The following is a 21360-nucleotide window of genomic DNA, read 5'->3' on the forward strand; positions in this document are numbered from 1 at the left end:
ATTACACAATTATGAGGTACTGCATCTGCTGAATATAAGGAAAAAACCTTGAGATTTATCATTCCCGTGGCATTCACATGACTAAGAAAATCAACAGGATTAAGGCAATAATATAGATCCTACCTTGCAGGGGTGATGTGAGTATTACTATCAGGACAGAGAGCTGTGCAATTATTCTCATGATTACCATACAAGTCTGCAACTCTCATCTTGTCAGACTACACTTTCTCCCCAAATGACCAGACTACCTGATATTTCTGCAATTTACCATGGGCTGACACAGACTTCCCATTATTCTACAATATTTATGAAGGTTTCTGATTATTTGTGTAAACAGCATTCCAATAAATTTCTTAGTAAGCTGGTAAAAATCAACTACAATTTTCCAATGAAACATAAAAATTCAATCTGCAAAACCTCCTCTTTATTTACTGCACTTACTTTCAGTAAAAATAATTTTATGTAAGATGTTACTAGGAATGGTGTACATTTTTAAAGTGTACTTAGCCATGGGATTTGCACAACACTGTTCATAAATATCCATTTACTTTAGTGAGCTCAGACTTGGGCTAATGTAGATTTTTGGAAAATCCCACCATCTTGCTTTATATTTAAGGGTAAGAATGATGGTGTGTCATGTCAGAGGAGAAGATTAATACATCCAAACTGGATTTTATGCTTGCATAAAGCACAAACTGTTTAAAATCCCATTTTGGCCATGTTTTTAGGCTATACTTCTTTCTGACTTCTATCACTCACCTTCACTGTCTATAGAAATGCTCTTGGCAGTTATCCTAATCCCATAGTTCAGCACAAACCAAAACTGAGGAAAGGAAACTGTGTGAGGTCCATCTTTTATCTTCCTTTTGTGTGTCTAAAATTTTACTTCCCCTCTGAAACCAGCTAATCACAACCTGGACAACAAAAGGCCATCTCTGCAACAACTGTTTCCTTTGTTAAGCACAATCATTCTTCAGTTATTTATTATCTCATATGAATCATGAGCAGCTTGCAAGGAACTATTTCAATTATATGAACCAGTGACGCAACACTTGCCTTTTCATAGGCAGCACCTCCCTCCTTGCGTCTCTTCAAAAGTCAATAAATGCTTTGCAGAGAGCCCTTGGTTTCAAAAGAAAATTCCCAAGCAAGAGTATCATCACAAAGTTCAAACAGCCCTGAAAAATCCAGCTGAAATGGCCTCTGTAAGGAAACTGAGTGCTGTACAGACATCAGCATGACATGTCAGCGAGGTTGTCAGCAACATTAGAGCTCCTTGGGTTGGTACCTTCTGTGCACCATCTGGGCTGTGCTGCAGTTTTGATGTCAGATGGGGGTGGGAAGCAGCTGCTGTGAGGAGAACCCAGCAATCAGGGCTCTGACCACAACCTGTACTTGCACCAGCAGCAGCTCAGCCTAGCTAATTTTGTACCCTCCAACCAAGCTCAGAGCACCAAATAGTTCTCATTGCCCCTGGGTGGCCACAGTGTTGGGCATCTCAAATCCAGAAGCTGCTGTGAGCTGGAAAGGCAGGCACAAGCTACATGGCAGATGGTGGGATGCACACTCTTGCCAATGACACAGTGCTACAAAACGCACTCAAATTTGCCACCAAACTGTATTACATAGATATTCTTGCCACAAACAGTTGGTGCAGAGCACTGTACAAATATAGCAGTACCCTCATCCAACTTGGCAGGTTGATTCCAAGGCTCCCATCACACCGCATCAATGTTTTCCAAGTGCAGTGCTTGTCCTGCCCATTCCTCAACACACTTAAACTCTCTTGTTCACAAGCCTCAGTTGGCTTCTTTGGCCACAGACACTTTTAGAAAACAGATATTCCTTAGGCTCTGGATTCTTACTTACAAGCATCTGAAATTCTAAACATCTTCAGGGATGGATACTCAACTACTTCACTGGACAACCAGGGTCAGGAATTTTTGCCTAATATCCAATCTAAACTTACCTTGGTGCAACCTTGGTGTAACTGGAGGCCACTTCCTTTTGTCCTATTACTTATTATCTGGGAGAAGAGACTGATCCACATCTTGCAACAACTTCCTTTCAGGTATTTACAGAAAGCAGAAAGATTCCCCTGGCCCTCTCTTTCACCAGGCTAAGTAACCCCACTTCTCTCAGTCATCGCTCCTAAGACTTGTACCCACACCCTTCATCAGCTCCACTGTCTTTCTGTGGACACACTCCAGCAGCTCAATGTCCTTCTTTTAGTGAGAAGTACAGAATTCAACACAGGATTTGAGGTGTGGCCTCACCAGTGTCAAGTGCAGGGGAACAATCACTGCCCTGGTCCTGCTGGCCGCACTCTTGCTGATACAGGCCAGGATGCCATTGGCCTTCTCAGCCACTGGGCACTCTGCTGGCTCATCTTCAGCTGGCTGTTGATCAGCATCCCCAGATCCTTTTCTGATGTGCAGCTTTTCAGCCTCTCTTCCCCCAGCCTGTAGTGCTGCCTGGGTATGCTGTGACACAAGTGCAGGATCCAGCTCTCAGTCTTGTTGACTCTCACACAACTGGCCTCAGCCCATTGATCCAGACTGTCCAGATTCCTCTGCAGAGCTTTCCCACCCTCCAGCAGATCAACACTTCCCAACTTACTAAGGGTGCACTTGATCCCTTTGTTCAGATTGCTAATAATGATATTAAAGATACCCATGAAATCTTTCCCCTTGGCATATGGAATTCTGTATTTTCCTTCCCTCAGCAGAAAACAGAGAACCCAATGCAGAAAGGGATGGTTTGCACAAGAAATACCAGAAACAGTTTTTTTTAGTTCATCCATTAAAACAGTATCATTTCAGGTAAGAAATGAAAGTCAGCTGACAGAACGATATGAGTGTAGATCACTCAGCTGGAGTTCCCACATGTTGCTTCCAGCATCCCTCCTCAGTGACTGCTGCCTACCCAGCCCTCATGGAGCTATGTGAAAGAGACAGGACTGACAACATTCCTTGCAAGGTATTTACTCCACTGAAGGAGAATCACTCTTACAAGCTCAACCTAAGAAGACCTATCGTTGTTTTCAATTAAATACATACATTTAGTATAAGAAAGAAAAAAACAGCCAAAGAAGTGTTAATGTGAAGACATTCACTCACACACACCTTAAAAAGGCTGCTGTAAAGACAACTGTGAAAGATACTATATTGTTCATTAAGGTTAGTCAACATTTTACTCAAGTCTAATTTTTAGGGAAAGAATAGTACTTTTCTCTTAGACAGCTACATTATCTGTGCATGCTCAAGTGCTAGAAAAAGAATTTCTTCATATACTAACTCTTAACCTTTTGTTTGGTATCATCCCAGACATGAAGTCTAACCACCGAGTTTGTCAAAACCAGAAGACCCAAGAGTTCTAATGATGGAGAAAGGACCAGCACAAGCAGAATTGCTACAAGCTGAGAAGCTGGTGTCAGCTATCCTACACCAGCTTTGCCTGTTGAGAGCTTGAGCACTCATGGCTGAAATCCTCAGTGCAACCAACAGAGAGAAGCTGGGCCTCAGCAGGGCAACCCAGAGAGCAGTGTGTGAGGAGGAGGAGGAGGAGAAAACTGGAAGAACTTAACCACAGTGCGTATCTGTCTGTCTATCTATCTATCTATCTATCTATCTATCTATCTATCTATCTATCTATCTATCTAATCTATCTACCTATCACCTATCTATCTGCATTTCAAGACTGGATTGCAGTGGAGTTGAAATCAAACACTCAACCATTGTGACTCAGACACTTCTGTCTCCATGCAAGCACTTGAGTTTAAGTGTTTAAGAAACTCTTGGGCTTAAAGTATGGGCACGTTTTGACTCCTCATGCACCCAGACACTCAAATTCTCTTTCACCTTTAAGGAGCAAATGCAGGCTTGTGTGAGTTTTGCCTGGGGTGGTGGAAACACAGGAATGAAGAAGTCAAAACAGTAGACAGTTTTGGGAAATTGGAAGCAAGAAGAGCTGCAGAAAGAGACTAAAAACATGTGGCAATTAGGAAGAGGAGAAAAGGAAAAGTGGAAGGAGATAAAATCCTGTTAGTCCAACATTCTGAATTTGTGAAGTTTTAAAGAATCTACCAACTTAAAAATAGACACCTGAAGCTGTGAACATTTGCTGACCCTCTAGTTTTGCATGTGCCTTTGCGAGCTCTATTGTTTTGTCCTGAAACCTGACAAAAATATCCCAAAACAGAGAAATTCTGCAGCTTTGTCCTGCAATATGTGGACAGTGAACAGTACACCACAAGAGCCATTTACATAGATCAAGCAAGACCCTGGAGCATGAAAAAGTATTTCTAGACAGTTCTCTGAAAATGAGTATTTACTAATATTTGGGGGAGTTAATTACAAAGTTTTGAAGGGATGAGTCAATACTCCAAATGGGAATAGTCATTTTTCAATCTTCTATTAACACAACATCTATTTCTAAGAGCCCTCCAAAACCATGCCTTTTGTAGTCAAGATGCAACAAACCAAATTAGTTTAATTACTTTTACCATATTATTTTTCCTAACCTACCATGACTCCTTTCACTTAGGCACTTAGGAAGATGGTTACAACTGCTGCTCATTAAATCCTCCAAAACTCCTCAAGTATTGAATTAATAATGCTGAATAATGACCACTGTTCAGCCACTTCAAAATTTTCCACCTTCACACAGCCCAACATTTGTCTTCCCATATCTTTATTCATGTACCCTGACATCTGGAAGACCATTCACTCAGGGAAATAAATCTCTTGAACTTTTACTTTATAACCCAATGACATTCACATACTCCTTATTAAAAAAATTCTGTGTAGGTACCAGCCCAATACAAGCCATGTAATAGACAACAGAACCAGGGTCTGTTTTGTGCCATGCAGAATTTCCCACGTGGGATGTTGCTCAGCATTTATCCTCTGCCCATCATCTAGCTGGTATCAACAGTATTTGATGCCAGACCAGATGTTTCAAAGACAGACACCACAAAACCACCATGTAAATAGTTATGGGTTACTCTGCCAGCAGGGAAACTGTTCTGGAACTCCAGGAAACAGAGCTGGGCTTATGTTCATTCCTTAGGTGAAGAACCTTATTTACCGCAACTGCAGATGCCCCATGTATTCCCTCTGCCCATTTGCAGTTCCTTTCACTTGTGTATTATTTAAGTTTCATTTATCCAGCAGTTTAACAGACTCTTGGCAACCATGAGGTAACACTGTCTACTACCATGACAGAAAATATCCCAGGGCTCAAGCTGTAAACAGTTCTCTTTCTCTGGCATCAACTCCCCTCTCTTTCTGGTATTACAGATAAGTGCCATGTCCCTTCTCATTTATGTCCTCTTCAGATACTCCTCTATCCATTTTTTCTGCACATGGAATTGTCACCATGACTCTTGAGTTACGTCACTTCTCTGCAGCTCCTTCCTGCAGTGGCACGCAGCATCTTGAAACGTTGCTAACACTTTTATTCCAAATAAAAGACAATGAAGAAATAAACACAGGGGACTGTTCAGGGGTAAAGGTTTAGCAATCTAGTCAGATTTTTTCTATGTTAAGCTTTCATCACCTTGTGAAAGACAAAGTTAGAAAGCATATGGAAACAAATCCTAATGTATAGGTTTGTGTAGTAATTCTAGACAGGGAGGATGGGGGCGTGGAGAAGATGACTGCTTACCCCATTCACAAAATACTATGGGTTTTAGTGAAATTTGCACAGTTCAATAGGTGGAACATGCCCAGTTCTGCTATATAAATATTTATGCCCCAAGTTTCTACTGTCATTATTTTGGGGAAGTATTCCCCACATGAAAACAGAGTGAGGTCATAAGGATTTAGCCCAAAACAAATTGGAAGAAAAGAAATAAGCCAGCACGCATGCCTCTGCCTATGTCTGATATGCTACATTTTCTAGTCAAAGTGAACAGATCTCCAGTTTTGCAGGGTTGAGGACATCTCCTGGTGATTCCTGGTTTGGTTTCTGCTACAGGATGTTATGCAATATATGTAATGTGAAGTATTTATGTCAGCTGTTTTCAGCTCCCATGTAAACACCAGAATTGTTCTGAAGCACGTGGGACAGTCCTAAGTGCACCCATACTGACAGGACGCTAGGAGAACAAATCATACATTGAAAACCACAAATGATGGCTAATTAGATGTTGCATTTCTACTAAAAATAAGAAATTTCAGGCAGAAAAGAATCTTTTTACAGCAAAAACACTACCTGATAATGAACATCCTCAGGCACTCCCAGAGGAAGAGAGGAGCTTAGCTTTCAGACATGGGGAAAGGGAAAAATGACAATTCTTACATTTTATGTGATATTTTTATTAGTATAATTTTTTTAATGAAAAAATAGAGCACTTATCAAGCACTTTACAACTTTCAAGTGCCTTATAAAGCTTTTTTGAAAATGTAAGCCCCCATAAAAGTCTCTCTTCACAGTAGTACTGTGTAACAAATATCAAGTTCATTCTGCAGGTAGGAAAACCAAACCAGTGAGCATCAGCCTTCCCAAAACTGCCAAGACTGAACAGCAAGGCTATGACTTACACATTAGGAAACACCTTACTTTCTGTAATGAAAGTGCTAGAACTTAGCTTAAACCCTTTAAAACTTTGAAATATTTTAAATCATTTTGATGCAAAAATCTAATTCAATTATTTACTTAATGCAGTTACTAATTCACTCTCTCTCTTTGGTGAACATAGGCCATTTGACTTTTATGTTTCAGTATTGTCAAAATATGCAAATAAAATATCTTTCCAGGAAGAGATTAGTTTCGTATCAGTTGAGCAAGTCTGGCAAAACAATTTCTACAAGCAGAACAGGAACATACTGTGCTGCCTGGGACACGTCTTGAAGTTCAGGTTTTTATTTCTTGTTCTCAGCCTGACTTAGGCAAAGGACAGGGACATGGTTTCTTCACGTGGAAACCGGGAACAAAACAATTTCTTCAGTTCAAATATACAGTGACAACATCAACTCTAGAAGAAGAGACAGAACTTCATTACACTTTGGCAGCCCTTGAACTCATTATTTACAAACTCCTCTTGCGATAATTCAGGTGGGAGTTCTTTTCTCAAAACACATCAAAACACACAAACACATTTTCATTTCACTGCACTGATGAGCTTTGGTCCTGTTTGCCATCCTGGCTCTTCTTCTCACTCCCCCAGCAAGACCAGTCCCTAGTTTGGCAACCCTACTTCTTTCCTTCCACTACTGTTGTCCCACATGCCACTGTAGGTATACAGCTGCCCCAGTCTGATGCTATTTAAATACAAATACCAGTAAAAAAGCCTTTGGGACTTAAATCACAAAATTCAATTTGCTATAATTTAAGAAGGCAAACCCGTTGTATCAGTCTCTGGTCTGTTCTGTAACCACACGCACAGAAAAATGAGAAAGAGGGGGAATCCAAGCAAATTCCCTGTTTTCTCTTTTGGGGGCTTCTGCAGAGACTTTGTCCCTGAATGGGCCCTACTAAGCCCTATGTGACATATGAATGAATTAATGCTTGGGGACAAGGATTAGTTATGTACATTGCCGAGGGCGCTGCTGATGCAGTATGATAAATTTTAACTCCTGTAAAAATAGAAAAAGTAAAACATTTGGAAATGTAAAAGGCCTCTTCCTGTACACCTGAATCCAGGAGCCAGACCAAGCCCCAACAGTTCATGAAAAATATAATTTTTTTAACCTTCCTGAAATTTTCTTCCTGTATGACATTGTATGTATATGTAAGTTTTTAAGTATACGTTAAGTGCATATACGTATACACTTAACATATATCTGTTACAGATATATCTGTAGAGAAAGACGACATGAAGTTTTCTTCTTCACAACAGCCATAGCAAATCCAGGGGACTATTGAATTTCCAGTGCTGTGGGAAAAAATTGAGGTTTTACTTCTTATAGCAGCCTTCACTCACTAAAGTATTTGGAAAATGTGATGCAACAGATCCATACTTCCATCAGCAGCCAAGTGTATGGAGCCAGCAGATCTGCACATTTACTCTCCTTAACTGAGGTACTGCAGGCTTGGCCTTTAGTCTGGCCTTCCACAAATAAAACAACTTTCCTTCACTGTGGTCTGCAACTGCAAGGGAGGCACCAAACAAGTCACACTTCAGTGCTGGTACTGCTGCTCCTCCCGGCACCGTCCCACCATGTTCATCAAGAGAAATACTCATGCTTCGCAGTATGAAACTTAGACCTTCCTTTTGTTTCTTGAAAAAAAACCAGAAACCCCAAACCAAGAACGAAACTTGCCAAAGAAATAATAAAGAAAACCCCAAAGAAAAAATAACTAAAAGGCTCCAAGGGATGAGCTTGGTCTCACGGTTTTGCACAATTGATTATTTGGTGTTTGCACTGTGCTGGAAGTCAGGCTCAAGCAGAGGATGGGCACTGTCGTGCTGAGCTGTGTATAGAAACAGAGCATTAAAAAACCCACCTCCCATTTAAGTGAGTTGGAAATGGAATTAAACTTCCCAAAAGAAGATATGCCAATTTTTATCACAATAAAAATCAGACTAAATATATATAATACTAAAGAAAAATATTAGCTGAAAAAAATATGCATGAGAAGAGACAAGGGGAAAGCTCATTCATGTGACAAAAACCCACTATTTCATATCCTACATGGAGAAAACACTGAAGTACAGACAGTAGCTCCTCATCCTACACAGGTTTCATCAGTTCTTTTTACTTTCCCAAACAACAAGAAGTTTTTGCAGAATTTACTCATGTTTCTAACAGCTTATTTGCAAAAAAAGTGAAGAGTGAAAACACTAATTTTCAGGATCTACCTCTTGTTTGCTTTTATGCATGGAAAAATAAGAAAGCAGGAAAGAAGAAAACCTGAATAAAACATTTTTAAAAAAGCTTTTATGATGCTTACTTGCAGTTTTGAGCATGCTGCACTCTCAAAGACTGTGTTTCTGATCCAAGGTTGCCCTGACAATGACAGGATGGACATGAGCAACTTCAGACACACTTCCCAAAAAACATGGGTTATCACCAGCAGCAAATTATTGTTCCCTCTGCTGGGGACGGAGTGGGCTGCAAGAGCTGGAAACCCTGTACTGTGTATTTATTCCTCCAGGTCTGGGTGCAACATCTGGGAAAATGTTTTGGAAGCAGTGGGAGTAAAGACATCTTTCTTGTCTTCATGGCACTTCAGGGCTACACATGGTAGACCACAATCACGCCAGAGACCTCAGATGAACTGCAACTCTTCGGAGGTAGAGCATTAAGTACTGAAAGGTTGGCTTAGAGAAAAATCTTATTCTGCATAATGAAATTATCATTATTCCCTCGTGCCACACACAGACAAAACACATATGCACCCCATATTTACAAAGTCAAGGGGCACTGTTGAAAATATTTTTCATAACCTTGAGACTGCAAGTAATCACAGACGCAATTAGACTCGCTTCCCCATCAAAGTGCCTTGGAATAACCACACGGGCACTCTTCCATATCGGCACAGCATCAGACCTACAATGCAGAGGAATGACTCCCTGTGTGTAAGGTGAATTCAGAGCTTGCAAAATGTGCCAGAAACAAAATCATCTAACTTTCCACAGAGCAGCTATTGGAAGAGAACTGGATGTACAAGCTCCTTCTGGTATGGACACCTGTCTGTAACTAGCTGGGCTCAGACAACGATCTCACTACATCCAGAGGCTCCCACTTGTACATCACCCTTCTAGGCTGTGGTGGCTTTGGTGAGCCTGCCCTTACACTCCTGATACATACTAAACCAGCAGACAGCTGCTCTTAAATATATTTCTGTCCTGAATGTGAAGCCTGCCACATCAACGGGAGTAGGCTGAGGTTTCATTTATTGAATAGTTTATCTTCTAAAGAGAAACTGCATGAAGAAAGAGCAGAAAGACTAGAAAGGAAAACTTCTGTGAAATATACTAGTTTTCACATTGGAAAGCTCTACTGTTTATTGAAATTGGCACTAAATTTTAAATACTAAAAGAAAGTATTTCTTAAAAAATAAAAGCATCACCCAACACAAATAGACCCTCCTATTTTACTTAAAGCAAATTAATTTTTAAATTGGTTTTGTTTATTTAAATTCCCAGTTTCTGAAACAGCATATGAACCTGCTTTTGGAGGTTTTTTCACTTGACAGATTTTCATGGTACAAGAAGAGCTCAGAGACAAAGAGTACACAGGACATGAGAAAGAAAAGCTGGGGTACTGAAGAGTGAGTCTGGCGGGTAGGTGACAAAGAGGTGTTAGAAACCAAAAATCTACACAGTTCAAGTAAAATCCAGACAGATTATTTAAAAAATGTTACTTCTTCCCAATATTTGTCTAAAGAAGGGATTACAAATCTGTAAATATCTCTCTGGAACTTATAGTTAGCAAAAGGCATTAAACAGACCTTAAAAAAACAACAGGTAATGAATGGTGTTTTAAAACCTACAGAACAAAAATACCTTTTTTTCGTGCCTCTGACTTTTTAAGTCCACTGTGAAAGCGCTCAAAGGAAAATGTGAACAAAGACTAATGACAGGGGCCCTTTCATATTAAAATAATATATGGAGCAACAGTGAGTGAGAGGAATGCAATGTTTGAAAAAGCACAGACTAAATAAAACACCCATGTACTCACTAGTCCTCTCTCTTCTAGGGTGGTGTTTCAACACAGCTACAAAGGAACATCTTGGGGAGGGAATGCTGTCATTTTCTCAGGTACAAATCTGTACTTCTGAGATGTTTACTGTCTCCATGTAAAACTGCTGAAGACCCCTTGACACTGACAAATAGGCTTCATTACGTGTGTGGCAAAGGTATTTGCTCTCATCTCTAAGGAATGATATAGGCGTTGATCAAGGACAAAGCACCAAACACTAAAACAATCCACTTGGCCTGGGGGCTATATTCAGCCTGGCTCTGCAGGAGCCTGGTAGAGCAGCCCCTCTACTGCAGCAGCACACTGAGAAGGGTGCCTCAGACCCAGTGCCAACTGGGGCAGCCCAGTATCTGCCCCAGGCAGATACTGGGGCAGCCCAGTATCTGAGTCCCACAGAAGCGCTCTGGTTACAGACCTTGGCCTTCTCCACTCCTCCGAAGCAGGAGCAAAGCCATGCCTGTGGATATATGGTGCCTACACCCATGGATTACATCCATTCCCACTTCATGCTGCCTGGAAAGTCCCAGGCTTTTGCAGCTGTTGACCTCAGAAAGCCACACTGTCACATTCTACCAGAAATTTTCAACTAACAACTGAAATAAAGTTGCACAGAAATACAGAATGCTGATTACTACTACAGTAAATGAAAATCCTGTGGAGGTGAGAGACAGAGAACAAATCTCTTGTGTTTCAGACACTACCTCAAAGCAGGCATCTTCTTTCTTTTTTGACTTCTTCAGAATGATTCATACAATGTTTTAAACTCCTTAGGCTTCTCCATGTGCTAAGGGGGCAGCCATGATGAACTAGAACTGGATTTAACCATAAGCAACTCCAGATGTTTAGATGTTCATACAGTGGAAAGAACCAGTATTAATTACTCAGTCTACAGGACTCAGATGTCCTATTGGAAGTGTCAATAGCAACTTTAGTACTGCTTAAAAGGACTGAAATAGCCACTACAGATCATAAAATAGCATTCTGACTTGTTTTCTTCTCCAACTTCAAAGTAAAGGCACCACAGTGAAGAAGGTGGCTCCCACCACGGCTGCACAGGTGCACAGCCCTTGGAAACAGCATCTACACTCTCCCCATTCCTGGGGCCAGCACCAGCACCTGTGCCAAGTGCAAGACAGTTGAACACAAACTGGGAATGTAACCCATGACTGCTGGTTTTCCCATTTTTGAAGATTATTCCTTTGTAATTCACATATTAGTAATTTTCTTTAAGTTCATTGAAGCAGAAACTAGCTCAATGCAGGCCCAGTGAGCCAATTTCTCACAGTTTCTCCTTGCAGAAAGAGTTGACAAACCTGAGCTGCGAGATTGCCTGTGAGCCCTGAAGGCTCTCCATCACACCTGATACCTCCTGATAGCTTTATTTGATGATCTGGCAAAACAAAAGCAAGCAGGTGATACTAGAAAGAGAAATTTAATACCAGTGCTTGTGCTTTATGCAATGCTCTATCTATCAGAGGTTTCACTTGCAGCTTTCCCAGTCAGAGAGACAATACATAATTCAAGTCCGCCCCCCAGTGGACTCCATGCCCACACCAGCACGCCAAATTTTGAGGACAGTGGTGGCAAGTATTCAGGAGCGAGATGACAGCATACTTAAAAAACTTAGGAGTTACTCCAAGAGAATTAAATTCAGTTGTTACCATCTATAATACTCTGTTTCTGCTCTCCATTAGGATGAAAAGAAGTATACCCTTCAACCAACAAATCTGTTCATCCTATCATAACACCACATTGTTTTTCCTCCTGAGTCTAAACCACTGTGAATGTTTCAGGGGCTATGCACACAAAACAATGTAGTTTGGAAAAGATCTTTAAGATCATCAAAAAAAAAAAAAGTTCTCAAGCACATGTTGCTTAGGTAAACAACTGTCAGCAAGATCAGCCTGCCTAAAAAAAATAAGGTACAGATTATGCAATGCTGAGTTTCTGTGATCTTTTCTCAGAAAGTTTCCTACTGAAACTTGCTCACTCTTGCGTGCATAGCTGTCATACTTCATTTATACTTATCCAAAACTGCACTAATTACTGTGGGTCATACGTGAATAATTAACTTGTTTTGCCTGAAGCAAAAGTAAAGGCCAAGATAAAAAATGGAAGATGAGATTAGTACATGGCCAAGTACAAGATGAGTATGCTCATGGCCAAGGCTGCATGCAAGTCTGAATTTACCAACTTCTTATCAAGACCTCTGAAGTGTCCTGTAAAGCACATTTAATTTTAACAGCATGACACAAGTTTTCTAACTGGATCCACTGGTTAAATTCAGCACTGACCATTTTTTCTAGACTATACTTCTTTCATCATGCCTGCTGCAATGTCACTATAAAGCAGTTATCAGCTGACTATTTAATGAAGATTTTTGATTCAATGCTGTTTTTCTTTTTCCCTGAAGTAATAAACCAACTACCAGCATGACTACAAAACAGCTCAGGCAATTGTATTTTGGTGTGGGAATCCATTTCAGTCAACTCGCAGCCTGGCAGGTATCTGGGCTTCCTCTGTACTCAGCAGTGAAAGAGAAGCACCTTTGAAAGCCAATCTCTGGGTATACCTGAAGAGGGAATAACATGCCCCACAGGTGCCAATCCCTCTTCTCTGACTACCCAGAGATCCCAGACAGATAGCATAGCCTTGACACCCAGCTGCCAGAGAACCACAGCTGGGGATATGCATCCTACTATTACAGCAGGTAGACAAACTCCTTTTTGTGCTGGTGGAGAGCTACATATGCTTAAATTTGGGATTTCCTACATCCTCTCAAGCCTTCAGTGCCTACTTCTGAGCACCCTACGTGTACAGCCTGAGATTCAGTGGAGTTGACTGCCTAACACTAATTGGGTGCATTACCTGCAAGCAGCAGTCTGCCCCATGAGATCACTGACGAATTACAGATGTCCGACAAATGTAATTCTCAGTGTTTTAAAATGTCACAGCAGAAAAGAGCCTCTTCTGTTTCTGGGCTGCCTTGGGTGTGACATTTCTGAGGTTGTCCACATCTAGTTTGGTAACTCACATGATGATTGCTTGTACTCCTGGGCTGGCTGCCAGTCTGGCAGGATAGAAAAGAGTGACTTCCTTGTGGTGTAAGCAGATAAATGGTATTTTTGTTTCAAACCAAACCCTCTACTGCTCTTCTCTGATGGGCTCTCTGTCTTTGAATTTGTTACAGATGTGTAATGCTCAAAGGGTGATACAGGCAAGAAAAGAAACAACATGTAAATCCAGCAGGGAGAAGGAAAATGACAGAGAAGGGTTAGACTGGGAAAAAGAGGTAAAACAAGAATGCCAGAAAATGGCGACAGGGTAAGGGTATATCAAAGGTATTAAAAGAGTAGGGATGAAAGACCACATTTAAGATGGGAAAGAAGAGGGAAGATGAAAAAAGAATTAAGACAGGACATGACAAATAATGAGAGAGCAGAAGGGTCATCTAAATGGGAATATATGAAGAAACCAAGAACATTTGCCTGGAAGGAAATGTAATGAAATTTCCAGATCACCAGAACATTTCTGTTGTTTAAGGAAGGGACCTACAGAAATTGTTTTAGTAGAGGATATTAGGATGGAGCCTGGTTCAGAACTCCTTTCAACAAAAGTCCTATCAACCAAAAGACATACTGGAAATAGTGTTGGAGATCCGGCCTCAATTGAAATGGAGAGGCCTCCACTTAATTTTCTAAAATAATACGTCATACTCTTTAGAGTACATCAGATCACAGAAAGCACCAGGAGATTCTCAGCAAAGAACAACATTGTCCTATACACTGGATAAACACCATCTTTCCTCCAAGAAATTACAGGAATGCTGAAGTCCATTAAGAGCAGAGAGATCAATAAATTTAATTTAAGCAAATCAGCATCAGAGTAAGGAATAGCACTGAGGCTTAGAGTGTTCTGTTCACTGCCTTTCCAGCTATCCAATCAATCCCCTTTTAGACTTGCTCTTGATAACTTCAAATTGCAGCTCCTGAGTTTATCCACAACAAAATTAGAACTATTACGCATCACTGCTTCAGCTACCCTTACATGCCTGTCATACAGATTAGTAACAGCCCATAAAGTTAATAAGGACACCAGGTATTGACTGAGTGTTAACTATAGTCACCCCTGAATGGGGCCCAGCTCCTCTAAGCATCTCTCTTGCATCTCTGCTATAGGGATCTAGTGTGACTGATTTTCATACAGTGATGACTTCCCTCTCCAGTATGAGATAGGTGTCTCTGAATGCCTCCAGAACGACATATTGAGGACTTGAGTTTTCCTTGCATTGAACTGAAAAGATTTCAGGAGCTCCTGGCATCCAAAGGCTACATCTGTAAAAGCAAGCAGTTTCAAAAGAAACAGGTCTGTAGAGTGAAAAAAAACGTTGCTGAAGATTCATGACCACACTATATGATCTTGAGGGTTTTCTCTGGACTAGCTCTGGTTGGTCCCAAGCAATGACCACACTTTGTTGAAGCATAGCAAGCATGTCCCCAGAGGCCACTCTCTGTTGAGTTTCATCTGAGAAGAGTCTGGTTGGTGCACCAGTCTTGTGCTGACACCTGATTTGCACCAGAATGCCAGTGCACTCACAGACATGTCTCTTACTCAGGTACAGGCATTCGGCTATCAGTGTAGGATGACAAGCTCATTATGCCCTAAACTGGATAGAAAGACACCTGCTTGTCTTAACCACAGTGCACAGTGCCAGCAAATCTTACCTGTGTGCGTTCTCCGGTGAGCCTTCAGGTGGGAGCTTTTTGTGTACACTTTGTTGCATCCCTCAAAGTCACACCGATGGATGCGCCGCTTCCTGGAGTCTGGAGACTCAGACCTCCTCTGACGCCTTGTGCTCTCAATACTGAACGGTGAAATTGAACTGAAAAACAGAACAGAAACAAAAAATGAAGCAAGAGCATGGTGTATAGCCCAGCCCCAAAAATTCAGCTGTAACAGAAGTGACTGTGCTAGAAGTGACATAGAAAATAAATTATCTATTTCCCTTTCAACATTTTGACACAATTAGTGCTTGAACTAGAGCATATTCTGTAGTATGAAATATCTGAAGTTTTGATGTAGAAGTGCTTATTGCCCAAAAAACCCCACCATGATACTTGAAATACTGCTCCAACGAAGCAGCCTGACTTTATCTGAGCTCTCTTTCTATCTGACATGTGACCAGGCACAAGCTCACTGAACTGCTTTCTAAACAGGTTTATCTATAGCCTCCATAACTTCTCTTTGACAAGTTTAAATAGATAAAAAGCCTGAAACCTTTCATGAAAAAGTGTTTCCAGTATCCAGATCTGAACTATGGATCATCACATTAGGCCAAACACCTGTTGTTTGCTTGAATACAGACTGCTAATAGATCCAGATCACCCTGGAGCAGTGATTTTTTCCATTTTCTCATTTAGCAGTTCTCAATCTATCACGTGCAATCCAATGAAATTTATTTTCTTTCAGACCATTGATAAATGAAGTTTAAGAACAAGGCCAGAGAACAATCCCCACAGAAACACATAAATGCTTATCAAAGATATTCAATTTACAGCAATGTCCTACAGCCTATCAGTTACCCTAATTTTAAGCAATTAAAAATACAACACTGAAGTAATGTTTCATGAGTTTCTAAGTACAGTGTGTGCTGGACCTATTACTTGAAAAAAGCCTTGCTACCGCAATGCATTTGGCTTGGTTAGATAAATTATTATCAAGTTGGAAGGTCGTGATTCAAACCCTCATTGACTGTCAGTAATCATACCACCCAGCCATGAATCATTATTAACTGATCATCCTATCAACCTCACTACGATTATATTGCACAGCAACCACCATCACCCACAGCTACAGCAGCCTGTTTAGTTAAGTACTGGAACAACTCTGCTCTTCATCAGGTTTCTGGAGCTTCCCAGGTTTATTGACAATCAGGGTAAATGGGCTACAGACTCATTAGCCTGCTCTTTTAGTCTCTTAAGATCAATCTGAACAAAAAGCATGAACCTTTGGAGAAGCTACTAAGGCGGGCATCTGAAAGGAGCACTGATGTTGATGCATCTGCTGGGAAGCACCTCTGTTAACACCGACCTGCAAGCTCCTGTCAGAGGAGCTCCTGCACAGCTGTAGCTGTTATGGCACACACTGAAATCCTGGAGCTTTCCAGAACTTGCTGAGGACTACTCATATGGGGTGAAATGTTTGTGTAAAGCATCTCACACCATTAGCACATAATTTCACTGATGTTCTAATTCTCTCCATACAAATCTCTAAGCCTTGAATTAGTGGTAGTCCAAATTACGCAGTTTTATTTTTGTTTAAATATTTTCACAGTACAGTCCTAATTTGAAGCACTAATGGGGGGAAAAAAAGTACTTTCTTCCTTAACAGTACTCTTAACACATATTCATATTTCAGCTGCAGGCAAGAGATTCTCCAGATTAATTATTTTTGCCTATAATATGACGCATATAAACAGACGTGCAGAGAATTCCTGAAATGGAGACAGAAGTGGACAGAGAGCCGTAGTAACACTAGCTGGCAAAAATTGTCCCCAAGAGAGTAAGAAACATTAGCACTTTAACTATATGACTGGAGTACAGATATGTCTAGCTCTCACAGAAAATGGCTTAGGAATTGCATTTAAGCAATTGTTCTGAATGTCAGAACAAATAAAAGTCTTGGGTTAGACAATTCACTGAGAATGGTTTCACTACTCCAATAGGTTTGTTTTTTAAACATCCCACCAGCTGAAATAAAAGCAAGCTTGTAAATCAAATGTTAAAGCTCAATACTGAACTGAAAATCCAGTGCTCAAAACTAGGAAATCCTGATCTTTAAAAGAAGTATTTGTGCATCCTTTTTGCTGCAAGCAACTTCTGAGCTGTCTTAAAACCCTGTTTTGTAACAGAGTGTTCAGATCCTGGATAGTACAGCTCATTTAAATAGGAGGAGGATCAAGCTTAAAATGCTGCTGCAATTTCCAGCCCCGAGACAAACCGAACCTTGAGAAGAGTCAGCACCTCATAAAAAGCTATTTGTCACATATGAGAAAGTGATCTCATTGCTGGGAACTGCTCTGTGCTTTCCTGGATATTTATACAGAAGAGGATGGTACAGAGCAGTGCCATGAAGGTGGCACACGATCAATGCTGCTGCTTTTTAACTGGATTGCTCCCTCTTTCTAAAAACAGTAGCACCCTACTTATCCCACAGGAGGGAAAATAACTGAGTAAGCCACAGAAGGTGATGAATATTGTCACCATCCCCTGAGAGCTTCACAGTCATCGCTTGCACAGCACAGCAAGGAGAAAAGCTCTTGTCAACTAGAACCAGCAAATGTCACCGCAAGCCTTCCTTTTGCAGCGTAAATGACAAACTAACCAGCAGAGGAGACCCACATGGCAAGTGAGAGCATATGTTCAAGGTGGTTTTCCTCTGCCACTTCAACTGCTATGGCACAGGGGGACCCCCAGTAGAGACATGTTCCATGGTGGTCAAGGAGCCAGAATCCACCTGACTCCACCAGCTTGGTTTTAGCCTTGCAAAAGCTGTGTGACTTTAAATGGGGATATCACCAAAGACCCTAAAAAAAGCACAAAGTGTTTTTTGCTGCTTCTTCAGGTTAGCCCCTCTCACAGTAAGTTCCAGATGATTTGCTGATGTTCCTTCCCTTTGCCATGAAAACAGTAAAGGGACACCTTCTCCTTTCTCAACCGATTTCTATAAAATACCCTCACTGACCACACAGACAGAAGGAAAGTCCTCAAAACAACATTTGGTGCCTTTTGAAGCCCACAGGGGCTGTGTCAGGTGTCTCTGGTCAGGACAGGGTTCCCAAAACTACTGTTTTATGGTACCATGGTAGACAAAGACTTTGAAATGTGTCAGGGAATTCACTGGCATTTATTTTCTCAACTAACTTACTTTTCATTTGTTTAAAATTCTATAAAATAAAGGAAAAACAGCACAAAAAAGACCACAATGCCCCTCTTCTCCAACCAAAACCCAAACAAACCATATAGTAGCAGCCTCTTTCAAATTTAAGTGTCCTCCCAGCAACTGCACAGCGGGAAGACTTGGAAACCTGTCATCAGCCAAGAGCTACCAGGATACCCTGAGGAGGAGCTGCCAATTCTTCTGTGAATGGCCATGATCTCAGCCAGTCTTTAAGGCTCAAGGTGGGCTTTTGCAGCAGGACTGATGCCACTTAACAGCTCAGCAGGATGTATTAAATTACTGCTGAAACATGAAGTTTGAAAGATAAATTAACAAAGAGGAAAACTGGGTTCTGACCTGTCAGCTTGATGTTTATTTATTTGCAGCTCGTTATTTCTAAAACCAGTGCAATTTCTATGTTAGTGTAGAAATTGTTACACCTAATGGGAATCCTGGGGGACTGCTGGCTGCCTCCATGACCCGCTGCAACACCTGTAGTCAGTATGGTTCATATGGTTAAATGAATAAAACCCATGTGAGCGTTTAGAGTTATTTATAAGAATCCAGCCATGTTACTTCCAGCTAGAAGTGAAAACATACGTCTTTGCAACTCACACATGGCCAAGTATTGTCTCTCTGATACAAAGAAGTCTGCAAAATGTAACACCGACTGGGGCTTCACCACTAGATGGCCATCAAGTTCTGCCGAACGTGATCTGCACTGCAGGAGATGTGGATCATAACAAACCTGGTTGCAGGATTATTTTCCCTTTCTATGAATGCTACCCATGACTTCCTAGATGCTTTGCCTCTATTCTGTGTGGACAGTGAATAGCCCTTGGCACAGGCAGCAACACTGTTAAAAACCACATGTAATGGGTGAATTTATACTGATCCTGTGTTTTCTGAGCAATATGCCGAGCAGAGCTGCCTGGGGAACAGTTTGTTTATTAAAGCCTTGAACTGTGTTCAGTATCGTGACACACAAGTCCCTGCACACTGGCTGCTCCCCACTCACGGTGTGCTCAAGTGCACTCACCCTGTGGCAAACACACAGGGTCTCCTCTGGCCACCCAAGCACGAGCTCCTGGGTGCTGCTGGCATCCCAGTGAGGTGGCCAAGGGCTGGCTGACATGGCCAGCAAGGAGCGAGGGACATGCAGCAAGCCACACTTTGCTCTTTGCTCTACAAACCCAAACAGTGTCCCAGTGTTGCATCTTCATCCTTGTGATTACCAGTTTTACTCCTCCTTGGCCCCTCCACTATGAGCTCAGACTCTGTGGCAACACATCCTCCCTGCCTCCAAAGTCCTAATGGAAAACACATAAATCCAGGGCTAACAGGTGAAACCAGTTTGTACCCAACATCCCTGTCACCTTACCTAAGTCTCTCCACTACAGCAATCAGGCTGCATTACCTTCCTCTCTAGCTGGCCCTGCAGTTAATTGAGACACTTGTGGCTGCACCCTAATAACAATCCATGGCTGCTAAAAGCAGATGCTCTCTTCCCTTTGGGGTGAGGCCCAGGATGTGTCAGCCATGTCCTCTCCACTCTGGCTACCATGGGAAGAAAAACCAGATGGGGCTCATGTCCGTGCAGCATCTGCTCAGCCTGGATGAGGGGCTCAGCAGGCCAGCCCGTGTAACACGAGTTGTGGTCCTCTTGTGCTTCTCAGCCCCTGGGTTCTGAGTAGAGGATTTGGCTGAGATGGCACATCACCACAGTTCTGCTCCAGCTGCTTTCTGTTGTGTTGGCACCGGCACTTGCCTGATTCCGCAGAAAGCCAGTGCAGCACCCACAGTAACAAGAAAATTCTGCCAAGAAAAATCTGAGAAGCTTTTGGTAGCTTGACTCCCTAAGCAGGACAGTCTGCGAAGTACCTGCACTGACATATGGCAGAGGATGGGAACCTGTGGCCATGGGTTAGGGGACTGTCACCACCCCTTTTATTGGGAACCAGCTGTGATTACCACAGCTTCCATGTATATTTAGAATATGTGTGAAGAAATTGAGAATGTGGACATAAGCAGTCAACATCAGGAACAACTGGAAAATCCAGCTTTTGTTCCACAGAAAAGTTGCTTCTTGTAATATTTGACACACAGATATAAAACACACAGAAAAATAACCATGTAAATAGATAAGCTGAAAACAAAAATTGGGAGATATGACCATATCGATAACTATGAGCTGATGATGTGCTTTGGCAATACATGATAGAAGCAGTCATATCCCACCCTCAGTTCAATTTTAGACATTTGATATTTACAAGTTTTATGTTTTTAAGGGAAAAATATGTCGCTATACAATACTCAAATATTCAAATAATGTATAAATTTAGCGATGTGAATCTTTATGAGAAATGCAAAGCTTCTGGGTCAGACTGTAAGTTATAGTAATTAGAAATGCAGGCAAATTAAATAAAAGCAGAAAACTAGAGTACTACATGCCTGCATTCAGATGATAATGAGCAGTTGAAGAAAATCCTTGGATCTTTAGCATTTGTTCAAAGGGTTCCAGGGCTGCAGAAAGAAACATCATGGGTTTTGGCTGCTTAACATTTATAGAAACTAGAGCTGTTAAGTGACTAACTATAGACATAATGTTTTTAAATCCCAGCCTTTGGACTGAGTGTGGGATGGCACCCCCTGGGCACACTGAACTGCACGCTCACACACCCCCATGGCAGCTGTCACTCCTCCTCTGGTTCTCAGGGCAGCTGCCCACCAAGAACCCTCAGAAGCAGGGATGACCACAGTCCCAACACCT

General features: G+C 41.5%; 1 protein-coding gene across 1 annotated transcript in view; it reads right to left on the minus strand.

Annotated features, from left to right (window-relative positions):
* KLF12 (Kruppel like factor 12) overlaps positions 1 to 21360 on the minus strand; it is a 236016-nt gene that overhangs the window by 9425 nt on the left and 205231 nt on the right. Inside the window, exon 7 of the mRNA XM_041419918.1 lies at positions 15377 to 15534. Coding sequence (XP_041275852.1) covers positions 15377 to 15534 — 158 coding nt within the window. The remainder of the gene's footprint in view (positions 1 to 15376; positions 15535 to 21360) is intronic.

Source organism: Onychostruthus taczanowskii, unplaced genomic scaffold, assembly GCF_017590055.1.
Source record: "Onychostruthus taczanowskii isolate IOZ18803 unplaced genomic scaffold, ASM1759005v1 scaffold62, whole genome shotgun sequence".
NCBI classification, from domain to species: domain Eukaryota; kingdom Metazoa; phylum Chordata; class Aves; order Passeriformes; family Passeridae; genus Onychostruthus; species Onychostruthus taczanowskii.